General features: G+C 37.8%; 1 protein-coding gene across 4 annotated transcripts; it reads right to left on the reverse strand.

The window, feature by feature from the left end:
* Nucleotides 1-8014: 8014 nt before the first annotated feature.
* Nucleotides 8015-17596, reverse strand: MCTS1 (MCTS1 re-initiation and release factor). 4 transcript variants are annotated; one of them, XM_081565018.1, is made up of 7 exons: nt 17353-17596; nt 16608-16712; nt 15913-16065; nt 15293-15390; nt 11178-11311; nt 9464-9531; nt 8015-8221 (listed from the first exon to the last, which is right to left on the reverse strand). In XM_081565018.1, the coding sequence occupies exons 2-7, from the start codon at nt 16619-16621 to the stop codon at nt 8140-8142; spliced, it is 549 nt and encodes a 182-aa protein (XP_081421144.1). In that variant the 5' UTR covers nt 16622-16712; nt 17353-17596; the 3' UTR covers nt 8015-8139. The 4 variants fall into 4 exon arrangements, with proteins under 4 accessions (XP_081421144.1, XP_081421145.1, XP_081421142.1 ...); XM_081565019.1 differs by having other exon boundaries at nt 17255-17596; XM_081565016.1 differs by having other exon boundaries at nt 15913-16104; nt 17255-17596.
* Nucleotides 17597-18026: the final 430 nt, after the last annotated feature.

Genomic DNA, 18026 nt, shown 5'->3' on the forward strand with positions numbered 1-18026 from the left:
CTCTAAGGTATTCCACCTCTAGAAGGAAACTTCAAGGAACACTGCTCATTCTCCATCCCAGTGCCATCCAACAGAAATGAAAGCCACATATGTAATTTAAAAATTTCCACTAATATTAGCCACATTTAAAAAGACAAGTGAAATTACTTTTAATATTATATTTTAACTCAATATATCCAAAATATTGCCATTTCAATGTATAAGTGACAGAAAAATGGAATAGTCTACATTATTTTATTAAGTCTTTGAAACCCAGTGTGTATTTTACAGTTACAACGCGGGTCTAACTAATTCCAGAAGTGTGAGACAACATCCCACCCTGGGGCTGACATGTGAATGGAGAAAACTTGAAGTTTCTTCTTAAAGAGCTGTTTATTTTTTTGTCTTGAATGCTATGGAAATTGCAACCTAACTTGTAGCAGGCCCCAGGCCATCTCCTTGTACCAGTTCCATTACTGGATCTTCCTTCTCACAATTAAATCATTGGATACTCCTTCTCCAAATTAACTCAGTAGATCTGGAATGAAATATAGATTAGACCTCTCAGCCTTTTCCCTTATATTGTTGTTGTTATTTAGCAGTTTCAGTTGCGTCTGACTCTTTTGCGACCCCATGGACTGTAGCCCATTAGTCTCTTTGTCCATGGGATTTTCCAAGCAAGAATACTGAATGGGTTGCCATGCCCTCCTCCAGGACATCTTCTTAACCCAAGACTGTAGCCCATGGACTGTAGCCATGTCTCCTGCTTTCAGGGAAATTCCTTTTTTGTAAGTATTTATTTATTTATGGCTGTGCTGGGTCTTTGTTGCTGCATGTGGGCTTACTCTAGTTGTGGTACACGGGCTTCTCATTTCAGTGGCTTCTCTTGTGGCAGAGCATGGCTCTAGGGCACGCAGGCTTCAGTAGTTGTGGCACCCAGGCTTAGTTGCCCTTCGGCCTGTGAGATCTCAGATCAGGGATCAACCCATGACCCCTGCATTGCAAGGTGGATTCTTAATCACTGGACCGCCAGGGAAGCCCCTGCAGGCAGATTCTTTACTATCTTAGCCACCCAGGCTAGGCAGCCACCCACTCTTACCTCATTCTAATCCTACTCATATTTTCCCACTGTGGTATACAGGCTCGGCCAACTTAAACTTATCTCCAGTAGCCCATAAACAAAGATGGTGATGCAACTGTGGGCCGAGACTAACATTTTATGAAATATGAGGGGAGATTTTCTGCAAAACAGGCTTAGCAATCAAGTTGAAATTAGGTTCAAATCCCAACTCTGCCATTTATTAGCAATGTATCTTCAGGAAAGGTAACCCTTGTTTCCTCATTTGCAAAATGAGAATTAAAATCTACTTCATGGAGGGACTTCCCTGGTAGGTACAGTCGCTAAGACTCTGTGCTCCCAATGCAGGGGGCCCGGGTTCAATCCCTGGTCGGGGAACTAGATCCCACATGCCACAACTAAAGATCCCGTGTGGCACAACTAAGATCTGGTGCAGTCAAATAAATCTATAAAAATAAATAAAATCTACCCCATGGAGCAGTCATAAAGATTAAGCAATATATATAAATAGAGCTTATATATACAGTAGGTACTCAAGGAATGTTATTTCCCTTTCCCTCTGGCCCATTTGAGCAAGTTTAACTAGCACTTTACACAGTTAAATATGTATCAATCCTTTTTATTAAGTATCTTTCTGGTAAAATATTAAAATATTGATGTGAATAACAGCTGGTGTTGCATATTCAAAGTCACAAGGGAACTCCTTAATTAATAGTTCTAAGATAACATCTACACACTGAATCTGTGCCATGCAATAAAACAGCTCTTCCTTGAGCAGCTTTTTAATAAAGTAAATATTTTTTAAGGAGAAAATTGGAAGTTCCTTTTAAGAATACATGTTCCCCTTTCAAGCAAATTAGACATTATTGGAGCCGAAATTGCCCAAATCAATATGATTTCTATCTCCTCACACTTTAATCAAGATACTTCTCTCTCTCTCTCTCAGTCTCTTTTGTTTTGTTTTGGTGTTTTGGCCATGAGGCACGTAGGATCTTAACTCCCTGAGGGGATCAAACCAGCACCGCCCCGCCTCCCCCCCATACACTAGAAGGCAGAGTCCTAACCACTGGACCGCCAGGGAAGATGCTTCTCTATATCAAAACAAACAAACAAACAAACTACTGCTTTAGTAAGACTCTTCCATCCACAATAAAAGCATCTGGGCTGTTGGTACTTGAGAGAAAACTGGATTTGACAATACCAAGAAGCTCACAAGGCCATGCGCCTTCTCTCAGACCTCTGCATTTGGGAGCAAGAAAGCAGAACTACTTTGTGGACTCCTTTAAAAACATTTTACAAAATATAAGATTTTTAACCCTGTAAAACACAAGATAAGTGCAGTGTAAGCTTACAAGTTTTTATGACAGTTTAGCCCCTACTATTTTTTAAGCATAATAAAGCATTGCCAGTGATAAATTATCTTCCAGTCATGTGCTTTTTTGAAAGCTATTTAGGAGATAGAGGTTAATTTGATGGGTTAGAGACTGCTGTTATCCCACTAAATGAAGCTGTTTGTACTCTATATTCAAATACAGTTCAGGTTGAGCTTTTTACAGGATTTTAGTTTCCTGGCCAGAGACTGAACTCATGCCCTCTGCAATGGAAGCAATGGAAGCACAGAGTCCTAACCACTGGACCAACAGGGAATTCCAAGGTTGAACTCTCTTAAACCCAAAATGCTTACATAAAAAAAAACTTTAGAAAGACTTTATTCATGCAGAAGCATACTTTTTCCTCACCCTGGATAAGCCAACTCTCTAAGAAAGCTGTCCACAGCCTATAGGGCAAAAAGGACCCCTCATAGCTCAGTCAGTAAAGAATCTGCCTGCAATGCAGGAGATCCAGGTTCGATTCCTGGGTCAGGAAGATCCCCTGGAGAAGGAAATGGCAACCCACTTGCCATTAGTATTCTTGCCTGGAGAATCCGATGGACAGAGGAGCCTGGCAGGCTACAGTCCATGGGGTTGCAAGAGTCAGACACAGCTTAGCAGCTAAACCACCACCACCCATCCTCCTCACCCTGCCCAATTTAATCCAGATGCTTAAGTGAACAGTGAATTTTGGCTTTAAAGAATGAATTCTGGATGGGGCAGCATTAGAACTACTGAGAACAGTATCCAGACTAACAAGTACATACAAAATCTTTCAGATCATGAAAAACTAAAAATCTGTTTAAACATCAATATGATGAAAAAGGCATTCCATACCTCACAGATAGGGAAACAAAAGTAGAAATTAAGTGCATGCAGCTTTTAAAAGTTGTCTTGGGACTTCCCTGGTGGTCCAATGGTCCAATGGTTAAGAATCCACCTTCCAATGCGGGATGTGGGTTCAATCCCTGGTTGGGGAACTAACATCCCATATGCTGCACAGCAACTAAGCCTATACATTGCAGCTACTGAGCCCATGTGCTCTGGAGCCCATGTGCCACCATTAGAGTCGATGTGCTGCAGCAAAAGGTCCCAGATGACACAAGGAAGATCTCACATGCCACAACTAAGACCTGACACAGCCAAATAAATAAATAAATACAAAAAATTATTTCACTAATCCTTTTATTTCTCAAAATGTTCAGGGACAAAATTTAGTGTACTTTAATTTTTCACTCCAAGAGGCAAATATTAATAGTACAATTAGTTTGGATGTTTTTTATCTATTTTTCCTCCCCATGACCTGTTCTAATGAACATGATATTATCAGTAGAAATTCCTGTGAATCATCTCCATGTCCTTTTCCATATATAAATTATATTCTCCAGGAAGCCAGCTCCTACACCAACTGACCAACCAGCCTGATAGTCTCAACACAGATTTTAAAACTGGTTCTCAATCCTGTTCATTCACTCCTGTTCTGATGGAGTTGTAGTCCTTTACAAGTACTTAATTAGTTTTAATACAATATTAGATAAATTTGCATTATAGTTCATTATATCTACTTATGTTTTTACCTGCTATAAAACAAAGCATAATAAAGTATACACATGATGCATAAAAACATAGACTACAAGTATACATTTACATGCATCAAACTCCACGTTGACAGGCAAGATTTCTTTAGGAGTATTGCTGAGAGACTAGGATATTAAGAATATAATTGTATTTAGTGTAATTTTTACTGCCCTGATACAATTAATGACATACTAAACGTAAGTGTTCTGACGGGCTTTCAAAATTTAATGGCCTAATTCTTACAGGTTATTGAATAACTCAGTAAATTTCTGATTGCTTGAGACCTCAGAAGTGATGGTTATATTAACACAGGATGCATACATACATTTTCTGTTTTTTCTCTCATCATAAATCAGTTTCAGTAGATACTCGTTTAGAAATTGGAACATTTTGAGTTTCCTGAAGAGCCTTGAGAAATGTATTCTCAAAATTAATGAACCTAGATAAACAAAGTTAAAATATTTACCACATTTTGTTTGGGCATACATTCATTTCATATTCCCATTACTATATAATTGCTACATAATTAATAGTCTCATGAACAACAAAAGGGTGAAATACTTATTATAATGAAATACCTCTGTAAATTTAGTCATTTACCATTCTTATAACTTCTGAAGTACTTCGCTTAGAGATACTGTATCCTTGGTAGCTGATTTGAATGTGCAGGGGGAACTGGGCTGGATATAATCATTATTTGACAAATGCCATCTGACTTTATGTTTGGGGACTATCAAATCTCTCCAATTGGAAATGTTCATGCCTGTCCTTTAGCTAAATCCAGCTGCTTGTTTTGGGTCCAGAACATTAAGAAAAGGAAAAATGCAGCTGCCAACCGAGCACCACCAAACCATTATAATAGTCTGCTAGAAGAGGGCTGACCGGGTCTTTATACTACAGCAAATCGGGACAACCATCTGAGTTGGAATGCTGAACTGTTGCAACTCCAAGACACCTGGATTTTTTTAACCTCACATTGGATACAATCTAAGGAATATGTTTATATTTGGTTCATGTATAATTTGTAAGTTTTGATGACTGAAACTGGAAATGTATTAGTAACTTCCTACTCACCATTACCCAGATTTTTAAAAATGTAACTTTACTCACTAGCCTGGAAGCTCCTTAAGGGCAAGGGTGACTTGTCTATTATTCATCTTTGTGCCACACACCTAGAACCTAGTAGATATTCAATAAATGTCCAGTGAGCTGAAATGACCTTGGCTGAGGAAAAGTGCACAAAAATGACTAGATTGTAGGTTGCCTGACACAAAAGTAATTTTCAAACTAAAAGTGAACTGAAGACACATTACCTATGAGAAAACAGGCTCTCCCCATATTCCTACTCTCAGGAATGTGGGTAAACTAAGTTTCCTTTATGCACAGTGCATCAAGAGGTTGATATACCTGCTAGTTCAACCTCTTTGAATTGGTTGACTGGGCTGCATGACTGGGCTCCCACCTGTGGAATCACAGCCCCAATTAACTCCATGACCTGAGGCCTCAGACCCGGGGGAAGTAGGAAATGTACATATTTAGCCCACATCACCAAGGCAACAAAGTCAATGTACCTGAACATAGTAAAAAAACAAGCACAGATGATGTTGAATATTTTAAAAGTGTTCCCTATACCCACTGTAACCGTGGTCAGAAACATGGATCAATTATTTCTGAAATCACACAATTAAAACTTCTCTAATATATGTGTGTGCTTTGTTTTTCATCGCTAACACTCCATAGGCAATTTTGGTCAATTAACATTATCTTAGTACCAAGAACAAAGATTCAAAGTTTGGTTTTGACATAAATGACTTATTTTCTTTTTAAGCATATAAGGAACTATAGACCTCAAATACGCTGCCTGTCTCCCAAATGAGGAGACATCTGAATTTGAAACTAGTAAGTCAGCATGAAATGAGACTATCTATTGAAGAAACCTACCCTGAAAGTTCATTTATAATTATGCCACTGATCAGATTATTTACACTTTTATCCATGAGGAATAAATAATAAAATATTAAAAATATAGCAAGTTGTAGATTATAACTGTCATAACAAAGGAAAATACATAGGACTTAAAAAGGATATAGGAAGAAAAATATCAGGGCACCTCTATGGGCTAAGAAAGAAAGATTTTGGCAGTCATAAGCATTCTAATTAATGATGAAGGAAGAAAAGTTCTCCAAGCCCTACCCCAGCCCAGATGAAAGACTCCCCCAAATTATCAACCTTCCTTTACTCCAATCCATCTTCACCATGAAACCTCCTGTTTACTAATTGTTTACCCGAAGCAGACTTACAACTATAAATTAATACACTTACATTCTAACATGGGAATCTCCCAAGTCTTACAGATTTTGCGGGAAATAGTTTCTCACTCTGAGTCAGACTCTGGATCTATACCCTTCACCTATGTTGTGAAGGCCCAGCTGCAACAGCCAGCCCAATGGTATCTCTCTTTTTACTATCCACCCTCACCTTTCTCACCAACTTCTAACTGTAACACAGGTCACCACAATCTTGTAAATGTCTGTATCTATCTTAAAAATAAAATCACATGTAGTATATTTGTCAACAACTAAATGAAGATGGCTGAGACATAGTATAACAGCAATGTTATTATGAAGAAAGACCTGTTATCACTATATAAATTCACAACTGCTGTTTAATTCTCAAAACAGCTTACTGTTCTTACTGAAGTAGGTTGATAGTCTTCACATGCCACTTATGATAAAAGATACTCATTCTTTAGGGAATACAGTAGGGACTCTAATCTGGAAGTTCTGGGCATCTGTGGAGTATGATTTCACCCATCTTCAAGACAGGGCATTAAATAAATTGAACCAGAATCTGATCAAGCCAACTGTTTACAGGCTATACGAGGAGTATAAAAACAAGTTAAATTACTTTACAGTGATACAATCAACAAAATCCAGAATGTGACAGGAAACTATAAGGCAAAACAACTAGATTTCTTAAATAATTAATTTAAAGGGAAAACGAAGGAGGGGGAACTTATAGATTAAAAGAGACAGATAAATAGCAACCAAATGCAACATAAGAACCTTGGCAGATACCAACTTCAAGCAAACCAATGGTTAAAAAAATAAAAAGGGAAACAATTAAGTCCATTTGTCACATATCTGAACACAGTTCAGATATTTGATAATATTAAGAAATAGCTAAATTTTTAGATGTGATAATGATATTGTGGTTATTCTTTAAAAGAAAACATATCTTTTAAAAATACATATTAAAGAAACTATGGATGAAATGATATCTCTGAGATTTGCTTCAAAATAAGTGGGAAGTAGGGTGGGAAGGAGTGAGACAGAGACGAAACAATATTGGCCATGAATTGAAGCTGGGTGATGTATTAGAAAGTCCAATATACTATCCACCCATACTTTTCTATGCTCAGAATTTTCCATAATGAAAAGTTTAAAAATGGAAATAGCAACCAAACTAAAAACACACACAAAAGAGAAGGGGCACTTCTAGGTGCCCTTGGGTAACGGGATAAAAATCCAAGTCTAATATATACACTATAATGTGTAAAATAGCTAGCTAGTGAGAAGCTACTGTATAGCACAGAGAGCCCAGCCTGGTGTTCGTGACACTCTAGAGGGGTGGGATGAGGGGAGGTGGGAGGGAGGCTCAAGAGGGAGGGGATATATGTATACTTATAGCTGATCCACACTGTTGTACAGCAGAAATAAACACAACATTGTAAAGCAGTTATCCTCCAATTAAAAATAAAAAATGTTTAAAAAAACCAGTCTAGCTTCCAGCCCCATTAATTGGTCAGATTTTCTGAGGCATCAGCCATATACTAGCAAGTTCATTTACCAAGTCTTGCCCTTCATCTTGCATCATTAGCCTAAGAAAGGACATTAAGTTGTCTTAATTAAGTTTAGTTACTTACCAGCTACCTTTTAATGTCCAACTTTGTAACCCAAATTTAACTTGAGTTTAAGAAAAATTAAAATAATTTTTGAAGCTAACAGAATTTTAGCATCTGTTGAATTTATTCAGCATAACCACAGAGGTATTGTCTTCATGTTGTCACACATAGACACAAACACAGATACAACACAATATCCATTTTTAGCCCAAATGCATTTCTTCTGAGGCTCATTTATATGTCTTCATATGCCACAGCCCATCATTTAAATAATGGATATTTTCAATGCCAATTCCTTTGTTGACTTTCTCACTGCAGAAGGAATAAAGCACATAAACATGTTGTTAAGTACTTTTACAGGCTTACTCATGGTAAATATAATTCAGGGTGCATTGCTATTTTGCAATTATTGAGCCATATATAGGGAATTTATTTATATTACACTAACATGATCATCTACATTAAACTACATTACTCTGCTGAAGTTCATGTCTTAAAGCGATTCTAGTGATCTAACTAGTAGGATCACAGAAACAGAGTAATGATGTTGCCAGACCAGGAGAACATCAAAGTGCTATAATTAACCCTGAAACAAAAGTAATAGGAATAATTTGGTCATCAAATGAGTTCCAACCTTTTTAAGTTTATTGACTATATTTTGGTAAACTGAAAGTCAAAGTCGCTCAGTCATGTCCAACTCTTTGCTACACCATGGACTATGCAGTCCATGGAATTCTCCAGGCTAGAATACTGGAAAATATACTGGAAAAAATACTGGAAAATACTGGGAAAGGGTAGCCTTTCCCTTCTCCAGGGGATCTTCCCAACCCAGGGATCAAACTCAGGTCTCCTGCATTGCAAGCAGATTCTTTACCAGCTGAGCCACCAGGGAAGCCCATGTTTTGGTAATGTATCACTAATATTTCCTTAATATTTTATGCCACCATGTAAAAATACAAGATAAATACTGTGTGGCACTAAATTATGCCACTGTTTCTAAAAACTAACAGCAAAATACCTTTCCCCACACCTAAGTGAAATCACACTAAACAAAAAAATTCCTAAAATACCATACACATACATATAATATAGCTGTGTTGGCACACAGGTTCTTTTCAGAGTACTAAAGAAAGAATGCAATCCCAGAGAGGAAATAACTTTCAATGGATTCCTAAGTCTTAGGAAAAATCAGAAATGAGGCTTCTGTGCATAAACATTTGTAAAACGTGGTATGAACGAGAGCAAAGTTCACCTGTAATTCTGACTCCTCCTGCGTGTGCACTAAGTCACTACAGTTGTGTCCGACTCTCTGTGACCCTATGGACTATAGCCTGCCAGGCTCCTATATCTATGGGATTCTCCAGGCAAGAACACTGGAGTGGGCTGCCATTTCCTTCTCTAGGGGATCTTCCCAACCCAGGGATCAAACCAGCATCTCTTATGTCTTACCTGCATTGGTGGGCAGGTTCTTTACCACTAGTGCCACCTAGGAAGCCCCTTACTCCATAGGTTACCTATATCTGAAAAACTAAGAGGGACTAACAGGAGACTTACATATCTTCTGCAGACATCTTCATGACTCCAACACACAGAGCATGCTGTTTTCCTTCTGCCATGATTGCCTGAAAACACACAGCTAAGAAAACCATTTATCTATCAAAATACCTTCGAGAGGGGGTGTCACATTACTGCTTAAGCCACTGGGAACCCAACTTGCATTTTCACCTAGTCCATTAACTCCTTGAAGGTAAGGATGTAGCACCATTTATGGGCACACTGCAAATATTCAATAAATGCTAAATGAATGGAATCTAATAATCATTCTCAGTTTTTGGGTCAAATGCTAATACTATAACCCAATGCCAACAAAAGAAGGAGAAGAAGAAAAAGAAATCATGCAAAAAAGGAGATAAAATTTTGCATATAAATATTAAAAAGAAATAAATATCAATTTTTCTAGTGCTTTAATCATTAAATGGTGGTTTTATATAAAGGATACATTAAAACAATAATTATATCCCCTATCTATCTTTAAGAGCCCAATGTAAGTTGCAATCTCTCCAGAACAACCAGAATGTTCTTGGTTCATTTAAAGTGTCTAAAATGGTAAACATTACAGTCCATATTTTCAAAGTTTCAAGTGTACACAGCACCTCTCTGTACTAGTTTTGCAGCTTTCCAACAGTCCATAATTATTTCAGAATAAAAGTAATTTAAAAAGTAAAGGCCAGATACTAGGAAAATTTTCCATTTAGGGGAAACTCCAGAACTTTATAAACTTAAAAAACTTAGAGTAATCATAAACATAAAAGGGTAACCTGTCCTCAGAGAATACTTTTCTCCATTGGTTTTCAATTCATTCATTCATTCCTTCAATGTTCCAAACATATTTGAACACCTATTACGTGACCAGTATCTATGTCAATACAAGTTGTTCCTAAGATATACAATTTATACTACCCCTTAGATATAACTTCCACAAGAGAGGACACCCTCCTCTGAGCACTCTTAAACCCATTCCAATGGCCTTCCCATTCCAGTGATTTCCCATCAAATATGGTTCCTTTCCTCAACCTGAGGCAAATGATCATTTTATCAATGACAGAAGATGTCATCCTGTCCAGACTAGTTGACAAAAAACTAATCTAGAATATAGCTGAAACAACACCAGAGAAATGGAAGGAATTCAGAATTATTCAGCTATGTCATGAGTTGAATAGATTCTTAAGGGCTAACTCTGACGTCAACATTTCTCTTTGAGAAAACATGTTCCGAAGCCCAAACAACCAAGTTAAAAATGAATTTTAAAATAAAAGTTCATTGGGACTTTAAAATAAAGCCATAGGGATTGCCAATGGTTCCTACTATTCACCAACATTTCACCTGATGCCTAAGTTCTTTTCCCTTTTGAGTGCTTTTTTACCAGGGTAATTCAAATGTAAAAGTAGCAAGATGATGTTCAAATAAGTGATCCAATCATATCATATACAACCTCTCTATTAATAATCAGGAGTTTTATACTGTGTCCCAAGTCTCATAACACTGAGCCCTAACAGAGCTGAAATGCAGCTGGGACTCTTTATTACTTGTTCTCATTTAACTTCTAACACAAAATAATGTTGCTTCCCACATCTTCAAATGTAAGCAGAAAGATACAACATAACAGTAACTTCCAAAAAATACATCTAATGCTCTCTTGGATGTTAGTTCTTTCAGTGATAACAAGAATACAATGAACACATATTTCAACAGAGCCTGGGAAGGATACAACAATCGTATCTACTGCAGCAGGGTAAAGTTTAGCTCCAGGAGAAGTTAAGCCTGGACACATGATATTTGCTCCACTGAGTACAAATTTGATGGCTCCTTTGTCAACCTGCTGATGTGGCAGGATAAAAGGATCTAGAAGAAAAGAAATACATTACACCAATTAATAAAACTAAAGACTCAACAGAAAAAGGCAAATGACATGAAAAAATATTTCCTGAAATTATAGTACTTTGACAAATGCGAAGTAAAACTGAAACACATTCCTTCACTTATAAAATTGGTATATATTTTTGAGAAAAGTAATTCCCAGTGCTAGCAAGAATGTCAGAAAACTGGCATTCCCATTTACTGCTAGAAGGATTATAAATAGGTACAGGCTTTCTTTAGGACTACTTGGCAATATGTACCAACAGCCTTGAAAAAGTTCAAACTCTTTGATTTAGTAATTCTACTTCTAGGACCTTATCCTAAGAAATAAATGAGGAATGCACAATATATTTAGGTAGAAAGATACTCATTATACCACTAATATTTATATTAGAAATAAACTGGAATCAACCTAAATGTCCAACAATTAAGAGATAAATGACTTAAAGTACACGTATAATATCTGTATAATAGAACCAAGTTTTTGGAGAATATGTAATACCCTGGGAAATATTGATAATATATGACAAGTGAAAAAAAAACAATAAAAATTTCCAAAAAGATCAGTGGTTGCTAAGGGTTGGAGGAGGGGAAGAGGTGGGAGGGGTGAGTAGGTAGAACACAGGGGATATTTAGGGCAGTGAAACTATTCTGTAAGATATTATAACCGTGGATACAGTGCCTGCTCAGTCGCATCAGTCATGTCTGACTCTTTGCGACCCCATGGACTGTAGCCCACTAGACTCCTCGGTCCATGGGATTCTCCAGGCAAGAATACTGGAAAGCATTGCCACGCCCTCCTCCAGAGGATCTTCCTGACCCAGGGATCAAACCCACGTCTCCTGCATTGCATGTAGATGCTTTACCACTGAGCCACCAGGGAAGCCCATGGATATATGATATTATGCAACTGACAAAACCACAGAATGTGCAACACAAAGAATGAACCCTAATATAAACTATAGACTTGGTTAATTATAATAATATACATAATAACATATCAATATTGGCTCATCGATTGTAACAAATGAAACATACCAATGCAGGATATTAAGAAGAGTGGGAAGGAAGTATATGGGAACTCTCTGTACTTTCTGTTCATTTTTTCTGTAAACCTAAAACTGCTCTAATGCTATCATATGACCCTACAATCCCACTCGGGGGCATACACCCAGAGGAAAATATGGTCTGAAAAAATGCATGTACCCCAATGTTCACTGCAGCATTGTTTACAATAGCCAAGACATGGAAGCAACCTACATGTCCATCAACAGACGAATGAATAAAGAAGATGTGGTACATATATACAATGGAATATTACTCAGACATAAAAAAGAATGAAATAATGCTATTTGCAGCAACATGGCTGGACCTAGAGATTGCCATGCTGAGTGAAGTAAGTCAGACAAAGGAGAAATATCCTATGGCATTCCTTATATGTGGAATCTAAAAGGAAATCATACAAATGAACTTATTTACAAAACAGAAACAGACTCACAGACTTACAGAATGTGGTTGCTGGAGGGGAAAAAGGATGGGGGAGGCAATAGTTAGGGAATTTTGGATCAGCATGTACACACTGCTATATTTAAAATGGATAACCATGTAGGTTCTACTGCATAGCACAGGGAACTCTGTTTAAAGTTATGCAGCAGCCTGGATCTTGGATGGGAGGAGAGTTTAGGGGAGAATGGATACGTGTATATGTATGGCTGAGTCCCTTTGCTATCCACCTGAAGCTATCACAACATTGTTGATCAGCTATACTCCGATATAAAATAAAGTGTAAAAAACTGCTCTAAAAATAAAGCTTATTAATCAAAAAAGGAAAAATATGCATTTACACATAACACACAGACACACAGACACACACAATATTGGAAATAATGCTATGGAAGTACACTGATATATTAACCATGGTTACCTCTACGTCATGGGAATACAAGTGATTTTACTTCTGTATTTTCAAGATCTCTAGATTGAAAACATGCTCCTTTTATAATCCTTAAAAAAATTTATTTGTGTGTGTGTATGTGTTTCTACTGGGCTTCCGAGGTGGCGCTAGTGGTAAAGAACCCACCAGCCAATGCAGGAGATGTAAGAGATGCAGATTCAATCCCTGGGTTGGGAAGATCCCCTGGAGGAGGGCCCAGCAACCCACTCCAGTATTCTTGCCTGGAGAATCCCACGGACAGAGGAGCCTGGCGAGCTACAGTCTAGAGAGTCGCCAAGAGTCACCTTCGCATGCACACACATGTGTCTACTAATAATTCATAACCTAACAACTAAATCCCTGAAGGATTTAAAACAACAATTATGAGAAAAACTTTTTAGACTTCTCAGGACTCTCTAGGAATAATAATAATAATTGGTAAAATGTAATCACTTTAATGTCTTACCACTAGCCTTCCCATTAGTCAGAGAACAAATAAGTCTTTTTCCTACCAAGACTAGAAATTAAACATGGTTCCAAATTAATTAAAACGGGTACTGATAAAAAGGAACCTGAAGGAATGAATGTGTTTACTACTCAGAAGTCATAATTTCTTTTGTAGATCTCCATCCTTATTAATATCTGCCCTTTAATAATAATTATGGTGATGATCCAGATCATGGGGATGATAACAAGTAACAGCAGTGGATGGACATTTACTGAACAATTACTACATCATAATAATGGCTATAATATTTCGACCACTTACTATGTTCCAGGCACTTTGTTAGGTGCATTACGTCTGTGTTACTATCTCATTTAATTCTCACAACCCTGGGAGATGTAACATATAATTGTGTCCATTTTCAAAGGTGAGGAAACAAAGCTTAAACAGGTTAAGTAACTTGACAAAAGTGACATGCAGTGGAACTTGAGCCTAGATCTGCCTGACAACAAGTTCACAGTTTTAACCACCATATCATCGTGCTTCTTGCACAACAGTAACTTTAAGATGTTCTAAAAGGTTGGTTCCCAGCAAAATATTATTAAATGGAAACATCTTTTTCTTCCAACTTATTATGAAAATGCTTAACATATAGAAAAACTGGAAGAACAGTTCAATGGACACTTTTCCTCTACCATTTAACATTTCAGATGCAATGCTTCACCATAAATAAGCATACATGCCAGACACATACTGGCTTGAAAAGGAGAAATTTTACTTATAGTTGAAAAACTCTTATACACTGGGACAGCATCTTCCTTTGGGTTTTCTTTTGCAATGTAATCAATCTAACAACACGCAAATGTGGGTACATAACAAACACTATTTTGTTTCTTAACACCTGGCCTTGACACTACTAGGAACTGGGATCCATGCTTTCCCTTATATAGAATTATCTCTATGAAGCAAATCTGGATACAGATGTAAAAGAAAATGTTTACAGCACTTATATAGTTTGTGAATATATATGTGTAATTATCGAATTGTTGTCTATTCTCCTCACTAGACTGTTAGCTTCCTAGGGACAGGGACCATGTCTATCTTTGCTTCCTATCACATTCTCAATACCTAGCTCAGTTCAAAAACTTTAAATATTTTTTCAATGAATGAATGCTCTTTCTTGGGCTTTTGGAATGCATAATGAGAGAATATGCATTTTTCAGATTTACCACAAGATGGAGAAGGGAGAAATCTTTTTAGTTTTATATTCCATATAACCTAGTACCAGTAAGTTAACTGTGGGACTCCCTGGTGGCTCAGAGGGTAAAGAGTCTGCCTGCAATGAGTTCGATCCCTGGGTCGGGAAGATCCCCTGGAGAAGAAAATGGCAACCCACTCCAGTATTCTTGCTTGGAGAATCCCATGGACAGAGGAGCCTGGCGGGCTACAGTTCATAGGGTCGCAGAGAGTCAGACACGACTGAGAGACTTCACTTTCACTTTTCTTTCAATAAGTTAACCAGAAGTCACTTTCAACTCCTTTTGTGTCTTTTCATATCCCCAAATACATATTTTCTAATAAGACTTACATTTGTGAAGTAATCTTAGGGTTGGATAAAAAGGCCCTTCTCTTTGTCTAAAAAATAGTAACTCTCCATTTACTGTAAGGATTTCTATATGTTCATGGCTGTAAAACAAACATCACAAAGCACCACAAGTTAGATATTTTCTTTCAAAAGTGAATATGCCAAACATCCTAAATAATGTATAATATGAATTATGCATATACAGAAGTTTTAAAAAAAATTTCAGTAAAGATCCAGGCCCCCCCCAAAACCCCACAAAATACTGCTTAAATTAACACCAGTCCAGTAGAGAAAAATACGATCTGCTACAATTTTATTTCACATTTTATTACATATTTTAATTTCCTTGGTAATTAATAAAACAAATCTCTAAAGCACAAGCTGAAATAAATTTGACTCTGAATAAAAACATTTAATTAACTCTTTAATAAAACAATTAGTACACAAAGCCACATTTTTCACATAGAAAAACGTGAAAATACAAATATTGATAAGTTTTAGGGTTACACATTTAGAGTAGATAAATAGTTAATATAAAGATAATCACAGTTATCATGAGTGCAATCCAATAATATGGTATTCAGCTTCTCTGAGTTTTACATAGAAAAAAAACAAAGACTTACCATCGCACTATTTTGACAGGGTCTTTCTTAGGCATGATTTGATTAAGCCATGGTTCAATACCTGGAAATTGTTCTATCAATTGATTCTTAATACCCTTTATAACTGAGGTTTTCAACTGGATGCAGTTGGACACATTTTCTTTTTCATCAAATCTGCCAAATGATTTTTGCAAGGAAAAACAAAAGGCATTTCTAAGAAGACATAACAGAATAGCTAACGGTATTATTGTAATTATTCACCTATTCCCAAGCAAATATTTAGATGTCTAAAATAATTATGGAAGAAATTGCTTTTAAAAATACAATTTCCCTTTTATTCTGTCCAGCACAAAACCAATGTCTTAATATCACACTGTCATATACACACAATTAGCTGGAGGGGGGCAGGGAAGGGGGGAGGATATGAGGCATATTTAACACAATAAACTGTAATCAGCTACACAAATGCTTTTCCTGGAAAATCTTACTCAGTTCTACCCAGAAAGAAACAGATTTCCACCTATAACAAAATCTGTGTAAAACAAAACAAAATGAAAATACCCTCAAGCGCAGGATACAAATGACCAAAGCAAACATTAACACAGAAAAGCAGCCCCTCCTATGCTAAGTAATCTGTTGAGCTTTTTTTGAAGTGATAATGACGGTATTTAACATCCCTAATTATTTTTGCTCAAAATGTCATGCACAAAACCCACCTTCCTTTGCCCATGTTCCCCCTTTGCTTTTTGCGTCTACCAAATCTGCAAGGCAAAGCCACTAGGTGCGTTCCAAAGAATTTTTGTCTTCCTCAACTGAATAGCCTATGGAGCAATCACGTTATTTTCAGGACAAGGTTAATCTGGCAGCTAGGCAATAGGTATGACAGTCCGCTAGCTTCCTGTCACCCAGACTCCTTCACTCCCATGACCCAGGAAGTCAAGCCTTCCCTTGTTCAGTTCCTAACTAGTAACCACATGGCAGAGAGCACAGGGCTGTCCTCTTGCTAAAGAGGGCATGTCCCTAAATCACAGTGCGAGGATGTGATTGGTAGAATTCTAGGAATGGAGCTAGGACTGGGAAAGGGGGCAAATGAGAAAGAGGGGTAACGCGATAGAAAATGAGAGTGGGAGGACCCAACCCGATTGAGGATTAGGGGCGAAAAGCTTAAAGAAATGTTGCAAGCATAGTACAGAGACATATAGTGTTGAGAGCATGGTACTACTGAAAAACCTTAAAGAGTAAGGATGGCAGGGGCGGAGGAGAGAGAAAGAGAATCTTTGCTCTTGTCCTCTTCCCCACCCCCACCCCCACCCCCCACCACCACCTTCGTGAGCAGCCGAGGGAGGCCACGGCATGTCCTTACTTCTTGAACATGATCCAAGGTGAAGGGGGCGACGATAGGGAAGGGCCCGGAATGGGGAAGAAAAACTGAATTAGCAAGGGTCCGGCAGATCCCCTTACAGGAGGAAGGCCAGCACTGACAGTCGGAGCTGTTGTCTTTATCCGGAAAGGGGGACAGCCAGCTGCACTTTACGGTGTTCAGAGACATTTGACTACTTCCGCTCCTCTAAACACGTCGGCGCTTTTGCTGGCCCTTTCTGGGTTACCGATCCCCATCCAGAGCCGGTAGCTGCAAGGGCGGGACTAGAGAAGGAAGACGAGATAGAGCCATCATTCTAGTAGCACAAGTAGAAGAACGGAGCCCAAGGGGCAATCAATCAAAGCTGTGGTTAAGGCCGGTGTGTCACTACGGATTCCTCAAAGGGTCAAGATTCTTCCAAGTTTCATCGCTACCTGCTGTTTACTTTTTAGTGGGAATGGGTTTTGCTCCCTGAGACAACCGAATGGATTGGTGCTTACCGACTAGCTTGAACCCGGGCAAACCTCTTGACATTATGTTAACATACTCGTGGCCTTGCCAAATTTAGCAAATAAAAGTACAGGACATTTGGATTTCAGATAAACAATGAATACTTTTGGGTTTTTTTTTTTTTTTTTGAGGTATAACTATATACCTCATCCATACTTACACTAAAAAAAAAATACTTGCTATCTGAATTTAATTGGGCTTCCTGTATTTTAATCTGGCAACCGTGTCCACTGACCACAGTGAGGTGCCCCCAAAGAATTATTCA

Source organism: Giraffa tippelskirchi, chromosome X, assembly GCF_054371585.1.
Source record: "Giraffa tippelskirchi isolate mGirTip1 chromosome X, T2T-mGirTip1v1.2.pri, whole genome shotgun sequence".
Taxonomy (NCBI): Eukaryota; Metazoa; Chordata; class Mammalia; order Artiodactyla; family Giraffidae; genus Giraffa; species Giraffa tippelskirchi.

Bases quoted from the DNA above. Each gene is read 5' to 3' on its own strand.
- MCTS1 (XM_081565016.1), bottom strand. The intron at 9,532-11,177 runs GTATCCTTCCCA...GTGTGTTTTCAG, and splicing joins CTGCAGTAGATACGATTGTT to GCAATCATGGCAGAAGGAAA. The intron at 8,222-9,463 runs GTAAGTCTCCTG...TTCCTTCTGCAG, and splicing joins AAGATGTCTGCAGAAGATAT to TGAGAAAGTCAACAAAGGAA.